Source organism: Glandiceps talaboti, chromosome 10 (assembly GCF_964340395.1).
Source record: "Glandiceps talaboti chromosome 10, keGlaTala1.1, whole genome shotgun sequence".
Lineage (NCBI taxonomy): Eukaryota > Metazoa > Hemichordata > Enteropneusta > Spengelidae > Glandiceps > Glandiceps talaboti.
This window is the reverse complement of record NC_135558.1, coordinates 19,727,035-19,745,913: the sequence shown is the minus strand read 5'-3', so window position 1 is coordinate 19,745,913 and position 18,879 is coordinate 19,727,035. Positions and strand designations below refer to the sequence as shown.

The 18,879-nt window shown below is 35.8% G+C and overlaps 1 protein-coding gene across 1 annotated transcript in view; it reads right to left on the bottom strand.

The window, feature by feature from the left end:
• Nucleotides 1–5,903: 5,903 nt before the first annotated feature.
• LOC144440734 (xanthine dehydrogenase/oxidase-like) overlaps nucleotides 5,904–18,879 on the bottom strand; it is a 42,507-nt gene continuing 29,531 nt past the window's right edge. The window contains exons 16-22 of the mRNA XM_078130117.1: nucleotides 18,682–18,763; nucleotides 16,831–17,055; nucleotides 16,127–16,201; nucleotides 10,534–10,586; nucleotides 8,577–8,757; nucleotides 8,140–8,328; nucleotides 5,904–6,074 (exon numbers count right to left, since the gene is read on the bottom strand). Coding sequence (XP_077986243.1) covers nucleotides 5,904–6,074; nucleotides 8,140–8,328; nucleotides 8,577–8,757; nucleotides 10,534–10,586; nucleotides 16,127–16,201; nucleotides 16,831–17,055; nucleotides 18,682–18,763 — 976 coding nt within the window. The remainder of the gene's footprint in view (nucleotides 6,075–8,139; nucleotides 8,329–8,576; nucleotides 8,758–10,533; nucleotides 10,587–16,126; nucleotides 16,202–16,830; nucleotides 17,056–18,681; nucleotides 18,764–18,879) is intronic.

Here is an 18,879-nt window from a genome sequence, read left to right as displayed (position 1 = left end):
CAAGGGCAAGTTTAGTACTGAAATATTTTCGGAAATCATATCGGGTGCCAAGTAGAATGTCAAATGTATCAAGTGATGATAAAGGTTGGTCTTTGGAACCGATTCAAAATATTTTGCTTAGGACGGGTAAAATTGAGATGGGTCTGTAGTTCCTGGCGTCAAAGGTTGATCCTTTGTTTTATATATTGGAGTGATTTTGCAAAATTTCAGGGCGTCCTGGAATATACCATGGGAACGGGAGCAATTAATCATATGTCTTAATGGGCCAAAGATGAAATAAGCTGCATCCATGATTAGTTTAGGATATGAATGTTGCCATATTCAATAGCTTTCCTAGGATCCATATGTGATTGATCTTCTCCGTAATATCAATTTCAACAACTGGGCGAAAGAAAATATACAGTCAGAATAATTTCCACTCAGATAACGGCTATAATGTACTGTTGGAGTGATTTTTAAGGCGAAATTGGGGCCGATGTCAGTGAAGAAATCGTTGAAGGTTTAAGCAATATCAAATTTCCTTAATGGGCAATGCGAGTTTGTCAATTGTCACCTACAATGATTTGTCTCGGTGATGTCACTTTGTTGCTGTTCTTATTTAGGATCTCATTAATTGTTCAACAAAGAAAAGGGACATTGTGAGGGCATTGATTTTCACGATGTTTTTATAAACTTTTGCAAACTGCCAAAGGTTTACTCTCTGAAATTGATTGACAGTTTTCCAGTCATGAAAATGAGTCACCAGACTCACCTGCTAACTCGTAACTTATCTTCGGGGATGAGCACTTGGGCTAATATTCCAAGATGTTTTGTTCTTGAACGTGCAATTGTCACTTATTTACCCAAACGATTTTCGTATATTCGTGTCCTAAACATATTGCAATGGTATATTTTGATTTTGCAAATCGTCCTCTGTTATCAATAAATACTGAAACTGCACGACATAGTCATTAAATATCATACTAACCCAGACTACTTTACCTACAATAATACTAGCAGTGGTGTTAGACAAATATAATAGCGTTATATTTGACAAATATAATAACGTTTGTTCTTTACAATGGTAATCCTAGTTTTGTTTTTCCTAATGTACTGAGAATTCATTTCGAATCAGATAAAATTAGATGTAAGACACGTTTCATGAAAGATGGGTCTCTTGTAAGCGGATCAAATGCAGCATGTTACTGTGACAACCAGTTGTCGGTCGGAACGGTGAAAAGATGGCATATTGCGAAATGAAAGCATTTTGGAATGATTGTTGTAAACCATGCAAGTTGTAGTAAGGAACCAGTCAGTTTCTCCAGTCGGGGGTGGATTATTAATTCTGGCCGTCAAAATGTCACTGAGACCCCCTATCTGTAAAACCAAAAACAGGCTGACCATCACTTAATTCTAAAACATGATGGAACCCCCCCCCCCTTATATATATAATATTTACACGACAGGTATTTTTGATCGTGACTCAGTGTGGACTGCTTGACTGTCTTGCAACTACTTTATAAGATCCCGGGTTAGCACTATCATAATTATAGTTATTGACTACACAGGGTAAATATCTTCCAAACGGAGTTTAATGGCATCTTGACAGTGAATAATAGGGAAAAAGCTTGAAAGGGGAATATGTACATCTCTAATGGGGGTCCTATATGGGTCTCCTAGAAGCCCTGGAGGTTTATTACTCTGAAAAGTCAATTTTGAGACTATTCAGACCCATTCAGACAAGCTTTACAAGACAGCACTAACATGCAAAAAAACCCAAAAAAAACCCAGCTACATAGGGTTTACACACTTTTGAAATATACTTTGACAGCATCTTGACAGTAAGAGGGGAAGAGCTTGAGACTGGGATATGTCCAACTCATGTGGGGGTCCGAAGGGTCTCCCTCTAGAAGCCCGGGAGGATATTTACTTTTAAAGCCAATATTTAGGCTATTCAGACATTTCAAGCAATAACTCAATCCATGCTCTACAAGACAGCACCATCAAGTATCAGAAACTATTCTTTATAACTTACATAGGGCTGAAATATTTTCTTAAAAAGTTAAATGATATCATTATATACATGTAGTAAAGGTCAGCACATCTAATGCTAGTATCATTGGTAGGGGATATTTGGAGTTTAAGGCAATTTTTGACTATCTTGGCGAACTTTTCACATCTTTAAAAGACAATACCATCTCAAATTAGAATAGGGTGAACATATTGAAGAAAAGTTTAATACCATTATGACAGTAAAAAGGTCGTTGGTGCATCTGATTTTGGGTTGAATGTATGAGTGACCTCTGATGGGGGCGAGGGAGGCCTTGGGGGTTTCCCCTGGCAGATCTGGAACGTTTGCTTCTGTTAAGGCAATGTTTAAGTTATTCATAGCCTTTGAGGAAATATTTCCAAGCTTCGAAAAGCTAACGTAAATGTCAGTTTCAAATCAGTTTCCCATGTCACATAAAAATAGGCCCGTAACATTGGCATTAACATATATTGCATGTATAGTAAAGTCACTCATAACGATTTATCTTGTCAATAGCCCAATCCCTCCATTGTAACAGTTTCTCCATGTTGCTGTTTTTACCTCGCATATGGGGAGGTATTAAAATGGCGAATGACGAATGTTAATGAATAATTTGCATAATTGATTATTTTCGGTACTTAGGCTATATCTTAAGACTGCATACTTCAGTTTCAATATAATTCAGTACATACGTTAACCCATGTTGACATAGTTTAGTTTTCGTGAACAATTGGAATAATTAATGATTTTATGTAGACTGTACCTTAATAATGCCCTCTTCAAATTCGATATAATATGGTACTTACATTAACGATAAGAAAGCACACTATGCCCGTTAGCATAGGGTAATCAACATAATTAGTGATTTTCGGTTATTAGGCTTTAGCTTAAGAATGTAAACTGCAGATTTCACATATGTTGGTAAATATATCAACCATAAAAATGCGCACATGAGGTTTCTTGATGAAGCTTTTACGTTTAATGATTAATTTGCATTATTAACTATCTTCATCAATTGAGCTTTATATGTGGAATGCATGCTTCAAATTCCATATAATTTATCACATACATAACCATGGGGAAGCACATTACACATATCCTCTGTTGGTATAGTTTTTAATTTTAATGGGTAATTTTCATAATGATTTTTGTATATAATTAGACAATATGTTAATTATGTAAGCTTCAAACTTCATACTGTTTCGTATCGTTAATTTTCGAATTAAGTGGTACGTACATCACATATGGTAGCTAGGGTTTGCATTCCAATAATGTGTGCAGGCCCAAATAGAAGTCTATGGTTTTGCCCTTACAGGAGGCATTCAGTTTAAATCTGATATTTCCATGAGGGCAACCAGGCCTCAGAACGTGACACAAGTCTTCACATTCTTTGAGTGGCGGTCCCCTTTATTTCGAGCGTATCTCTGTAACGAAGTGCCGTTCAACACATATTAACACAAACGCACACAAACACAAATCGAATCTATATGTTGGTGAAAATTTGGTCTTCGTTTAATTTTCACAATAATTTCCAATTTCTGTGAATCCCTATATTGTATGTTTAATACGTTAGATAGTTAACAATAGCAACTTTATAGTAATAATCAAATATATTACGATTTATCGCATTGTATTGCCCAAAAATATCACCAGTAACTGATAATGGAACTATTAACTAGAGTCTATTATAAATAATGACTACTAACATTTGAAGCGTAAAACACTCTCTCTCTCTTGTCCTACGTACATAATCGGCTTGCAAAAGGCATTTCAATTTCAATATGTTCAACCTAGGTATGAGTTTATTGATTTCTGGTCACTTTTTGCCAACATGAAAGGGTCACGTGAGAAACACTTTACACTGCGCATTGCATTGTTTTCCTCCTGACTGCATCAGTCTTCCATATCCCCTAATAACATGAACGTTCGAACCAGTACATGTATTCAAACTCCCGTAGACCAGTAAGGTCATACTCATAACGCAAACTAAATTATCTTAACGGCATGTAGTCCTGCTTGTAGACGGTGTACGCGTTTCGCTCAACACCTATCTTCTCAAAGCAACGTAACCCACATGTATCGAGTACGAAAGGAAGATGCTGTCGGACGAATAACAAAAGAATTACATACAAAGCTCTCAAATGTTAGCATCCGATCGAATAAGTACACATTTTGCATCTCTTTGCCAACAGTAGTAGCTGGTAAGATCACAAAAAAGTGTCGAAATCGGAACTTTTCCAGTTCCAACTTTAATTTCAAATGTCCCAACTTTAATTTCAAATGTCCCACCTTACAAACGCTGCCATATTTGATCGGGAAGTCCACTGGGTATCGTACTTAAGGAGGAGCCATGAAATTGTGGTTGAACTTTGGAATGTTTTTTTCGTCCTCTGAGCATGGACTTTTGTAGCCATGACACAGACAACCTGGCCATGACGAGGTAAAATATAAAGTTCCTTTCTAAATATTAAAGAAGGCATTTGCAGTTATTCTTAAGACAACGAGACTCTGGTTATGGGCTTCTAGTCATCAGAAACTTCTTTAGTGATTGTGGTACATGTAAATATTGTTTGAAAGACAATTGCAACGCATCATCGTTCGGGGAAGTTTGCGTCCAGGCAGTGTGGCGCGGCGAGGGTTCGCACACGCTCCAATAAACTTCCCCTGCTTCCTGTTTACACGTCCACGCTGACTTGCCGTTGATGTCAATGCTGGCGAGAGTAAAAATTTGATTTGATTTGATTTGATTTAAATATCAGTATACAGAAAACAATTACAATAGACAAAATAAATAGTAATGTGCTGGAATAATACAGAAAATTTAAAAACTTATTTCCAATGTGGTCCCACATAAACAAACTCAATGTTACCACAGATATAGATCAAACATGAGGCATTTAACAACAATCAATCAACTATGAACTGAAAATGCATCCGTTCAGAGATACGTTACATTTTAATTATAAAACTTAGCTAAATATGCAAATGATCAATTAATTGACACGAGACTTTGAAATGTCTTTTTGTACTGTCGTACCTTTGTGTAATCTATATCTGTAGCAAGTTCAATCGAATTCGGTACAGTCCTTTCTATCCCTCATTGCAAAAATTTATCAAACGTGCAAATTATAAATTAATTGAATTCGATACCATCATATCTTTGCTCGTTCAATATCTTTAGCAAGGGTCATCAAATTTGTTTCAGTCTTTCTTGGTATAGGCCCTAATAGCTAAAGTTCCTTAATTATGCAAACGGGCAATTTCTAAATTTCATAAAGAACCATCATATCTTTTTATAATCAATATATGTGGCAAGTTTGACAAAAGTTTGATAAAGCACTTTTGGATGCATAACCCGAGTTATATTCATTAACAATGCACATTATGCAAATTAGCACTTATTTAACTTGACAAGAGAAATACTGCACAAGTGTGAGCCAACCACAAGGTAGACTTTTAATGTGACTTCCTTCATTCATACCTCATATTTGTCTGCCTCTCATGTGCTAATTTTAGGGTGGGTACAAATACAGACTTGGCATATAATTTCAACATTTCATTACGAGATACCCAGCAGTATTTTCAGTGCTTTAATAATTTTATGTTAGTGCTGCTTCCAACATGCTTAGTGAGCCCTGATTAAAAGGGGGTGCAAAAACTAAATAAACAACAAGTGTCACTTACAAAAGGGTAATCAAACTGTCTTGAATTTGTGTACACATTAAAGTTTCGACGTATTGATCTTAGGAAGATAGTTCATGTGAAACTTTAAGTTCATAATATTAAGTCCATTAACAATATGTTATAGTAAATGCATTACATGGAGCAGATAAATGAGACGAGTCGAAAAGAAAACATAAATGCTATGTTAGTTCCTCTGTATCGGAGTTCCGAATCACTTCTTTGTGTACTGGTCTCCACATGCAAGAAGGACACGCCTTGGTATTGCTGGGGTGTCAAGATCAAATATTTGTTCCAGACCAATGTCACTGCGAGCTGCTCGAATGGCTTCTTTTGTGGCAAAATACACAGTATTCCCCAAGCATATAGTTGCTTGTCCAGTGCCCTTTAGGTACATAAAGAGAGATTTATTCAAATTGATATACAAAGTAAACCAAGATTACATGTACACAGAAGGTGAGGGTAAAAAAATCTATAGATTTCTTGTTCGTAAACACAATGTTGACACATGGCAAATTCTGACCTATAAATCTTCCTAAAATAGGTACATTGTATCAATGGTGTCATATGTGGTCATCACATTGGGCCCTTAATATGAAAACAAAATATGAAATTTGACTTTCCATAACAGTACATATTTGCATGATTGAACTTTACTGATGATTTTGGCCAACAAGTAAAAATATATTGTACAATACCTCAGTTCATTATGCAGTACGCCCACTACTTAATGCGATTTTATGGGCTTTATCGCATAATTTTACAGTTTGTGAAAAAATAATATGTCCTCTTTCGATAATTATTATGAAAGCTAATCGAACATAATATCCATCAACATATATCAATAGTATGCATGGGATAATGAAAACAGCAAAACGTTAGAGTTTACTCTTCATTAATGTATGTGTTCAGTTATAATACAAGCAATTTCAAGAATTAATTCTCAAGATATTGTTCCATTACCAATAAACCATTGTGTATATACATAACTAATTAATCTTAATTGGATTTTTCGTAAACTCTTATCAGTTCTTGTAATTAGCATAATTGAAGATATTTGGTTTCATCAGAATCGAGGCTGTAGTTTGTTTGGGGACACACACATACTGACGGACAGACAGACAGACAGACAGACAGACAGACAGCCAAAATCATAACACAACATTCCTTTATAAGCGGTAAAGGGGGGCAAGGGTGCTATTTGATAACCTCAACAAAAAATAAGATAAAAGTATGAATTATGGGAATAATAAACCCCTTTACTACAATAATAATGTTACCTCATGTAAGGAAATGTTATATTTAAGGGATGGTATGGGATGTCTATCTGTATGTATGTATGTATGTATGTATGTATGTTTGTCTGTCTGTCACAAAAAAGGCTGGCCTAAGTTCAAACGAAGTGTGGTGGACATATTTTGTAATGACTACAAATGATTAGGCTTTGTCGACGAGACAGGACTATTTATAAACACGAAGTTGCTACATGGACATATATTTGAACTGTCAATCATTACAGTACCAATGTTTTTCAAATAAAAAGTAGTACTGGTTGAGAATTTTATTCAAATTTGCATTGGATGATTTCTGATCAAAGCCATCTGTTGGCAAGTGTCGGGTCATCTCCCAAATTAAACTGCAACACCTATTTACCAAGCATATTAAACAAATCTTCATGAAAGACATTAGCATTAATTTTTATATCATATTAATGATTTCAAAATAAGAAGACATAGCTTTTTGACCCTGAAGATGAAGGTCAAGGTCAAAAGTCGGTATGTAATTAGAAAATTCATCATTGATAACCACAATGAAGGCACTTGAATAGGGTCTCTAACTGTTGAGTGTCAAGAGTTATTGGCCAAACTGTGAATATTTACAACAAATATGGCTGCCATTTTGCTGTTATATATAGTGGAGGTTGTGAAACAAAGTGATGTGTATATGTAGACTATAGCATCTGACATTTGTTCAAGGTTTGGTTGAAATCAGTCCATGCATATCAGAGATATGCATGCACATTTTGACAATAATATGGCTATTTGACCTTAAATATGGGGGTCAAAGTCAAAGTCAATGTGTCATTAAAAAGCTCATGATTGATAACATTGCGGTCTCTATCTGTTAAACCTCAATTATTATTGGGCAAAGTGTGATTATTTAAGACATATATGGCTGCCATTTCGTGGGGTTTGTAAAACCAAGTGACGTGTAAATGCCCTCTATAACATCTGACATTTGGTTTGGTTGAAATTGGCGCATGCATATTGGAGATACATGTGTATACGAAAGGATGGACAGACGGACCAACAGGACCCAAGGTAGTAGCCTACGCCGGGCTTTGCCCTTTCGTTGCTAATTAATACTTAAAATACCAGATGGATAATAAATAGGTGAATGCATCTTACGTACGGTTAAAAATGAAATAGTCACCACGATTCTTTTCTTACCTTTGATGAATATATATTGCAGGTATTCTCAGAGTCTTTCAAAAATTGAACATTGAATTCTCGTGGAATATCGTAGACCCGTGGTAAACGATACATTCCAGGGCCGCTATGGATAAGTTCACCTTGATCGGACCACAACCATTCCTCTGTCATGTACATACCATACCCCTGCACGAACGCACCCTCAACCTTAAAGTTAAAAGAACATACTACTGAAAGCCCAGGATACAATACCCGTTTCATGTGTTTGTGTTATCAGTAAGCTCCGTAGACAAGGTTTGCCAGGCTTAGCTATTCACAAATGTCTACATAAAATGTTGGATTAGCCGTTTGGAAACGACGTGATAAACTACCGCATTAGGTGTAAGCAATACAGCCAGTAAAAAGCTAAAAGACATCAGTAAATGACAATAAAAACGGGGTTGAGTTGTACGAACCTGTCCTATGTCGACAGCTGGATTAATGCTTCTCCCTACATCAAGAACAATGTCAGTCCGCAATACTCTATGTTCCCCAGTAAGGCAATCTATCTCTACCTCGGAACAAGCTGATCCAAATACAAAGTACGAAGGTGGACAATTCAATTCAATTTCAGAAAATTCCTTTATGTCTTCAACTCTGAAATATTAACACAATACCAGCGGATATTCAACACATACATTCACGGGTGGTTGGGATCCTATACTGTAACTACACTAAATTGACCAAGCAGGATCGTTACTTATTACAATAACCAAGCACGTAAGTCTCTGGAAGTTCGTGACTGTGTTTTCGTACCTCAGTATCTCAGAGTCTATCGAACGTTTCTGGAGAAAGAAGCTAAGAAGCCTAGACTTTTTAAGCTTAGTGAAACATGCTTCCTAAGGATAGCTTACGAATAATACACTTCAGATCTTTACTTATTTGACTTGTCACAGGGTTCAAACTACGGATACTTTCTTTATCAAAGGTCAGTTGACTATATCCTCGTCCCAACAGAGAGAATTCGAAGTCACTTCTACTCTCCTAAAGTGGATCGATTGGCGGCCATACTTGTAGTTAAAAATCAATATTTACTACATAGCTCAAAAACTGTAACACACAGACACTCCATTCAAATATCTACCCCATATTATCAGATGCAAGCTATTTATGGAGACTTTGACTTTTGACCTTGACTTGACATCCATGGTCAGTTATCACAAAGTATCGGTGACAGGCACAAAGTGGCTAGGTTTTGATAATAGCCCCTGAAAGTCAAGGTCACATTACAAGGTTTTAAAAAGAAAATTTGTACCTGACAATAGTGGGTAGAAACTAGTATGGTGTCTTTATTTACATATGACATGTCACCTTAAGTAACGAGATTTTCAAAGACCCAACTCCTCAACTACATACACAATAAATGATACACAAATGGTCAACAAATATCACCAAGACAAACACCGATCTACGATTGCATTGGTCAAGCCACAATGACATGTCAGTCGAAGATGGCATAATTCTGATTGGCATCAGACTTATAAATATTACCCAAAACAATGCGTCTAATCCATATCGGACATCTAGGAATGAATAATTGCAAACTATGGGCACACAGGGTAGTGTATATTGGCCCGGCATATACAAAATACATTGAAAACAATAGCTCATCCTAGTTAATTGCACGGATTGACGAACGGACGGAACCCATTGTAATTGCTCTCCCTTGTTAAGTGAAGAATGCTTGTATTCTATATTGACCTTAGCTAAACGTATCAAAGTGATCTTATTCCATTTTTCAAATAACATACTAAACTAATGTATATGATGTTAAAATAGAACATAACACAGTGCAATGGAGCATAGCAGCATAGCACAACACAACACAACACAACACAACACAACACAACGCAACACAACACAACACAACACAACACAACACAACACAACACAACACAATTATAACATTACAGAACGCAGTGCGATGCAAGGGAATGCAACATAACACAGTGCAAGCACAATACAACACAATTCAATTAAATAAATACTATACAATGCAGTAGAATGCAATACAATATATAGAGAACAGAGAAATGGTTGTAGTGCGTTATCATACAATACTTGAAAATACACGATATAACAAAACAACACAACACAACACAACACAACACAACACAACACAACACAACACAACACAACAACACAATACAGCATAACATAACATAACATACAAAAGTACATAGTGGCGTGCAATATAGTACAAAAAATACATACACACTGACACTGATATGACAATGCAATGCAATGTGATAGTATCCGAACAATACACGGCAAAATCAATACATAACATATTTAAAACAATTACAATATAATGTAACACATCCTGTTAAAAACAAAACAAATACAAGACCAGTATCTTTAGCTTTTACTTACATGAAATGACCAACGGCTGAAAGATTTATCCTATCCTTATAGGCTGCCTGGACCTAATTGATAAAACAGAGAGTTCTATTCAGTGTACATTGTCTACATCTTGCTCGTTATATCCACTCGTACACTCTGTCATGATCGCTACTGATTAACATTTCCACGCACTACCCTATCTAACATTCCTCGATTTTTTCTCATAAGCTGGATTATCTTGATGACTAAACCTGCATCATAACCTGTTATGAATAATTTAGCTGAAACCTTTAGAAATTCACTTGAACAGTTTGCTGATGTAATATTCATTCTTTTTTTCCAGTCGAAATTGTTTTGAAAAAGTATAACAAATGTGAAGTAAATACTGATAATGTGGCTGGTAAGGAAGATATTTGAAAAAGAAATATTTCATATTGATAGTGTGTTGCCTAGGTTTACCTTAATGGGATAGCAAGACAATTAAAATGTGTACAAATGTGCAACAATAAAGAAACTGAGTTTCTCTGAAGGATGGTAGTTAGCTTTAATAACCTAGGCCATGCGTATTATACTTAAACCTCTACAATTGCGCGCTCGCAACAGGGACATTTTCCTTTCATCAAACTATCACAAATATATTCCCTATAATGGTTCAATGACTTAATATTCGAAAAGACAACTAATCCTGCTAATTCATTATTGTTTTTAGTGTTACAACAGAGACATGTTTAATACGCAATGGTTTTGAAGACGTCACTGTCTTAGTTTGACCTGCATCGATTGAGGCACAAGCGCAGCTGGTATATTTAACGTATCATTTCGAGGCCTACGTCATGAATGTTTATATAATCAGGTCAATGGAGACACTGATTTTAGAGTCAGTACAAACCATTACGTTTTTATACGATTTTTTATACACACGAGTTTAGGCATAGGTGAGTCAATACACCTCATTAAAAATATTACGGAGTGTTAAAGTTAATTATTCAACAGAAATCTCCAAAATAAGGATTTAAACCCTCAATTTAAAAGCAGATCCCAAAAAGGCAGCCAGTACTAATTTAATACCAACTAAAAAAAAAGAAAAAAAAACATTCATAGTCTGTACAGTCTGGACATTCGTCTGTGCAGCCTGTCTGCGCATATTTATCGTGCATTAACGTTGAAATCCTACTTCGGTCTAGATATTCATAGAATTTTATGCTTTTGTAAAGTTTGAATCTTTAAATACGACATGGCAAGCATTATTATGAATAAGGCTCTCTGAGAAGTGGAAATTCCAGCAAATGGTCCGAAAGAATTACAACATTTTTATCGATTGATCACAGAGTGCGTCATGACTTATCCAAGTGACATATGTTCGACACCAAAAAAAAATATACGTAAAGTGATATGTTCTTTGATGAAATAGATGTTTACACATAAACAAGCAACAAGAAAATCACATGGGATTAACAGTCAGAACTTTATATCTGGAAAATACATGGGTCAATTGTGTTTATTATTTTTAAAACATCGCATATAAATGATAACCCTTAGCTGATAATTGATGACTCCAACTGAGTTATCGAAAATAAAAACTGCCTTGTAAGCTTGACTCTCATTTTACTTTATCGGCAAAATTAAAGACTGTGGTCAAATTTCGTGATTTTTCATAAGGTTATTTACTGTGCGGTAATTCTTAGCACAATACCTTTTTTTATTATTATTATTATACTTTATTTCAGGCCAGCGGCCCATACAAATAGAAAGAAAAGAAAGCACTAAAATGTAACACTGAAGTGAAAACCTTCCATAAAATAAAAACTAAAAAGTACAAAAAGCACTAATAAAGAATCGACCTAAAGTGTTTCCAAAAGTTAGAATGGAAATAGGAATCGGAATGTACACAACTGTAAATAACAGTATTCTTGCTGTCCATTAAACGTTCACAAAATGTAAATAACAACTTACGTTGCAATGAAGTAAAGTTGAGGATATTCCTAATTACAAAATTATGACTGATACTAACATCACGTTTACGATCAAAAATCAAACGCAACGCATTATGATAGGCCACTTTGAAGGTGGATATCTGTTTAGTGCTATAGTTATTTACACCACACGTTAATACAATACATACTATACAGAAAACTTTTTAAAAGGGTACATTTCACATTTTGAGAGCAATGATGGAAGTTACGTACGATCAAATTGGCTCGAGCATATACACAACGAAGCTGCCTTTGTATATCTGCGTTGTCCTCCCCTGATGAGGACACAATATAACCTAGGTACTTTTTAGTACTCACAAAGTGCAGAGGTTTGCCATATAGCAATACGCTTGGAATTCTACCCGGTTTCCAAGACTTCGGGAAAATAGCCATACATTCTGTTTTGGTAGTATGAAAGAGAATATCGTGGTCATTTCCACAATGCTCGCAAATACCTATCAATTTACGCAATGCTTTCGCTGAAGGACAGATCAAAACTAGATCATCTGCATAGAATAGGTGGTTTATGACAGTGTTTACCAAGTAACATCCAGCGCGGGCCGACTGAAGCTTCGTACTAGATCATATACAGCAAAAAGCTTAGGTGAAATAATGCTACCTTGTCGCACACCATTACTAACGTTGAAGGGGTTTGACACTGCAGAAGCCCAACGTACAAAAAATAATTGTTTACTATACCAATAATGTAAAATGCGGGCTATAAATGTTGGAATGCCCCTATAAATCAATTTTCTAAATAATGTCCAATGATTAATCCTATCAAAAGCCTTTGTAGCGTCCATGAAAAACAAAAATACAGGTGTGTTATGTCGCTTGTAAAAATCCATAATTTTTTTTGAGTACAAAAATACACATATCTGTAGAGTGATTACTTTTAAATCCAAATTGTAGATCGCTGGTTTCAATTAAAGTTACAATACGTGATAAAATAGACAATTCCAACAATTTCGAAATGGCCGTTACCAATGCGATAGGACTATAATCATCCGCTGATGTAAGGTCCTTAGACTTGTCCTTCACAATGGGACAAATAACTGCATGCATAAACATCTCTGGTAAAAAACCATGGATGAAGAAGCTGGTAAAACACAAGCTCAAAATAACGGTAAGAATAGGGTCAGCATAGATCAGGTGCTCTGAGGCGATGCCATCATTACCACATGCTTTTCCCTTTTCAAGTTTCTTTACACACTCTTTAATCTAATTGGCAGTAACCACCATTGTATCATGAAAATCAACTCTGTCAAACGAGGACAAAACAAATGCTTTATCACAACTGTTTTTGACAGAATTAAGTAGACTTTCATAATGCTTTTTCCACATGTTTGCTATATTTCCATGACCATTACTACCACCCACACTGGTTGGAAGAGTGGAATGGCCACCCATCGTAATATGCACTGAATTCCAAAACTTACGTGAACCCCCAAGTGTTAAGTTATTGGCCATGGCATCAGCCCTAGCTTTACCCTAATCTCTTTTACATGTGTTTTGATAACACGTTACTTGTACGGACGGAAAACGGGCCAATAAAACCTACAGTAGTCAAGAATACGTAGCACTAAAATTCTAAACACAAACTAGGTTACATGTTCAGAGATATAGTTGAATATCATTGCTTGGACAGATTTTACGTTGCAGGACTTCATCGGAGTAGAATTTAATAAATCGAATGGTGTATGTGATATGTTTAGCCCGTGCGCCTTTCTCTTAGCCAAGGCCGTTTTATGAGAGGTATGTTTTCTTCACGGAAATGAAACTGAGAAATCTTGAAATGAACATGGATCAAACAAAATGGTATTATGTAAAATCTCACATAAAACTATGTTTTTTGAAGCTACAAAACATGCGAGTAGGTGACTTTGGAACATGGTACATAGAACATTCTAAAATAACACTGCATTGTTATGTAGATAGCAACTCGAAAGAACGCATGAAATAGCGCGCCATTTGTGATTCAACTCTGGCCGTATGCAAATGATCGAATGTCCAGACTATATTAGTAAGCTGTATGTCGTTTATATTCAATCAAACAATCACTTACATTCGCATTGATACTTGGCTATTCCTTTAATATCTAAACGAAGCTGAATCTAAATCACATGCACACAAATTTCATGTGTGGTTTCTATGAGTCTACTCTTTGTTCATTTCTCAAGTTCAATGTACTTTATTACACACATTCATGGTAACAAAATATATGTGTCCTATTATGCTAGGCAATGTAGCTTTTACTAGTGCTAACTGTAGGGAGCTATTTGCATAATTAATGATGTCCATTAATTATTCTTTATATGAAGAATGCAAATTTCAAATTGTATATCATTTACTACATACGTTCGTGATACCAGGCAACACGTGTACCATAAACTTCACTATGCCTATACCATTACTGGTTATGAGGGCACTAGTAGATGTCTATAACCACGAGGGCTGTTATGTATAAGTCGCAATTATAGTTGCTACATAACGGCGCAAAGAGTAATATGCTTTTTAATAGTGCCCGAATGAGACAAGGTAATTTAATCAAATAATAGCACATGATAGCGAGTAGAAGAGCAATGTCTCAATTTGGTGCCAGCACAATGGTTGAAACTCTCTACCAATATTTGAATTATCAAAATTGTTTGTTATAGAATTCGAGACTGAGGGAAGACATTACTTTTGGATATTTCCTGAGTAATTGTGTTATTAAAATATGTTAAACCGACCATTCCTTCATTATACTATGCACATGTTCACTCATCATTTGTCAAAGTTCATTATCCATCGAAAATATTCCCTTCCAATATGCATTTCCATATTGTACCTGCAGATAGCAATTGAATGGTGACATATTATTTGTAGGAGCACGATTGAGTGCCCAAACAACTCACGTGTAATTCTATTTATATATAAGCTTGTTGGTGTCACTGTATGCAACACATCATGATTGTGATGTGCATAATAGATGCACATGCATCGGTCGAATTAAATTCAGTGGGCAATAGTTCCGGGCAATAGTTTATGTCAGTTGCTAGCTGGCAATATCACCGTGCACGATATAGTCTATTTATAACAGGTCATATGACTGGATTCTAAACAAAGACAGCTTTGAGTAAAAAAAATTTACGTGCAACAATTGACATTAGCTTCCCTGTGTTTAGGGGCAATGGTATCGAGAAACGACTGAATCCAGAAAGAAGAACTTCAACAAATGTTAAACACTGAAATATGACTGTCCTTTATTCACTGTCATTAGTTTCACAAGCCACTAAAATGTTTACAACAATATTCATAATCATGTGTTAATGATATATTATGTGTGACTATTCTCACCCAACTACATCTAAATAAACAGAATTGGAGCCAGATATCATGACACAAACTAACTTTGACTCGACAACAATCTGAACTTTGCTACATTTCATGGTGTAATTCAGCGAAAATGTTACTATTGTCTAGCGCAACAAAAGTATTCCCAACATTGGTACATATTTATTTGAGCCACCTTTGGGTGCAACTCCACAGAACACAAAATGAAATTAACCTATTCTGTTTATGTAGAGTAGGGCGATAAAATGGTGCCACGTACACGTTTTAACAAAATGTTGGTCTAACCACTGTACAGTATGTGTTCAGAGACTCACCCATTCATTCCAAGATCCTGCAGGATGGTCATCAACAATTGGTTGCATTCTCCGCATAATTTGTTCACACGCTTCCTACAGACAACCAAAATGACAAATAGGTTGATTTATCAACTAAACGACGTGAGCGCGAAATTTAAATGAAATAAACATTAACTGTAGAATGTAAATAAAATATGGAGCCATGTGAATATCAACCTATCGATCCATCCATCACATTACAAGTACAGTCATTCATCCCTCCCTCCCTCCTCCCTTCCCACTCCATCAATCCATCCATCCATCTATATATATATATATATATATATATATATATATATATATATATATATATATATATCCATCAATCAATCTGTACATCCATCTGTCGAGCCATCCATCCATCCATCCATCCCTCTATCCAATCCATTTAATTGATCCATCTTCCCATCAAAACCATCCACCCACCCACCCACCCATCTGTCTATCTATGCATCCATCTATACATCCAATCCATCCACCCAATCCATGTATTGAAGCACCCCTATCTATAGATGCAATCCATATACGATGATGACGATGATGATGATGATGATGATGATGATGATGATGATGATGATGATGATGATGATATACACCATACACAGGAAATAAGCTTTGAAAATCATGGTCACATATGTTAAAGCACGAAAGACAGTAGAGCTATGTTGAACTTTAACTCTTACCTTTACAGCACCTCCATTGAGGTCTGTACCAGTATCTGCAGCAGTACCACTAGCATTTGGCACACTAGATGTATTCGTTTCAGAAATATAAATTCGTTCCACAGGAACATTCAGTTCATTGCTAGCTATCTGTATCATCTTAGTATGGAGTCCTTGTCCCATTTCAACACCACCATGGGTAAGAAGAACTGACCCATCAAGAAATATCTGAATTAATGCATTACCCTGTGAACAAAGAGACACTAGGCGTGTATAAACTGGCTATCGGACTGCAGGGTAGATTGAAACTATTTTACGACAAATATAAACAAGAAAGAGCATATTGGCTCTTTGTTCCTTTTGCAACTTTAGTTGTACTCTGTAATATTGTGTGTTGTGTGTAGCTCAAGGAATTAATATGCTACGAAGTCTTGTTTAGAGACGAATCACACTCTATAAAGTTTATTGATTATCATTATGGCGTTTTACACAAGTATATTCCATGTATACAAGTAATTATATTTCACTTGAATGGTAATACATATAAATATACCCATGCATAGAACACTATCATATGGCCATGAGATGTATCACACGCACTTATAATATTTGTACAATATGAAAATATCAGTCAAATGATCCGGGTCATGTGATATCATAGCCCAGTCATGACCCTCCACTGTTTTTTTTCTTCCTATTTTGTAACATGTGTAGTAGTGGTTCAGCTGTTCAGCTCTCCGAGGATGCAGTTTTGATTTAGCAAAGTAATAACGTAGTTAGTACTTTCATATCACGCACACTATAGAACACATTTCACGCAGAAATTTGGTAAAACACTGTACTTTTACATTATAGTCACATTTCACAAGAAATATACCTTTACCCTTAATTTTGCGAATGTCGCAATGAATAACCGAATCACGTTGTCTTGACGAAGAAAGTTATTTCTTCTCATCCCAAGACACATACATACACAAGAAATTTCAACTCAATTGGCCCAGATTTTAAGCATTTTACCAAAAATTCCTTTTTTAGACCTAATGTGCATATTAATGACCCAGTCAATTAGTTTTCAACAAAGTTATATCTGCACATTCTAAGACACCTACACAACACATTTCATCTGAATTGGCCCAGGATTTTTTACGAAGATTTTGTATGCATTTTTAGACCCAAGTGGCATAACAATGATTCAATCAACTTTAAGAAACTGCTCATCAACTGACACCTACACACCATGCAGTATTAGAGGAGAAGATAAAAGTAGAACAGGTGACGGACAGATGATGGACGACAGACGCCGACGGAGAATTAATCTAACTCCCAAGCTCAGCGCAGCTTTTGCTGACAGCAGAGCTAAAAATGAAGTACAGGCACAACGTACACTTGCCTTCAGACAATAACATTCTTGAGAACTTTAAGAAACTGCTCATCAACTGACACCTACACACCATGCAGTATTAGAGGAGAAGATAAAAGTAGAACAGGTGACGGACAGATGATGGACGACAGACGCCGACGGAGAATTAATCTAACTCCCAAGCTCAGCGCAGCTTTTGCTGACAGCAGAGCTAAAAATGAAGTACAGGCACAACGTACACTTGCCTTCAGACAATAACATTCTTGAGAATTCCAAACTATTACTCTATAATCGCATGAACAAAACAGGTGGTTGCAATTCATGCATATCCTTTTGCCATGTGCTGAACATATAATTCTGTTACAATGAAGAAAACTCATTTTTTCAAAACATTTTCAGAGAATTTTTTTTCAGAGAATTTGCTCCCAGGGGTGTATTCTCAATATCACCATTATTATTTTTTTTTTACAAATGTTAACAAAGGTTTTATGTATCGTGTATCTTAATCTCACCTGCATGTGCATTTTGGTACCAAATCCAACTCCCAACATCAACGGATTGATGGAAATGCCCCTCTTCAACCATTCGTGTTGCCTAGCAAGAGGAGACAAAATGACACAGCCGTGTTATTCACGTTTTCAAAATTGTTACTTCTTCCAATGTCAATGTTAATTTGACAAGTTGTAATTGTTTTTAAAGGACTGGTTTAT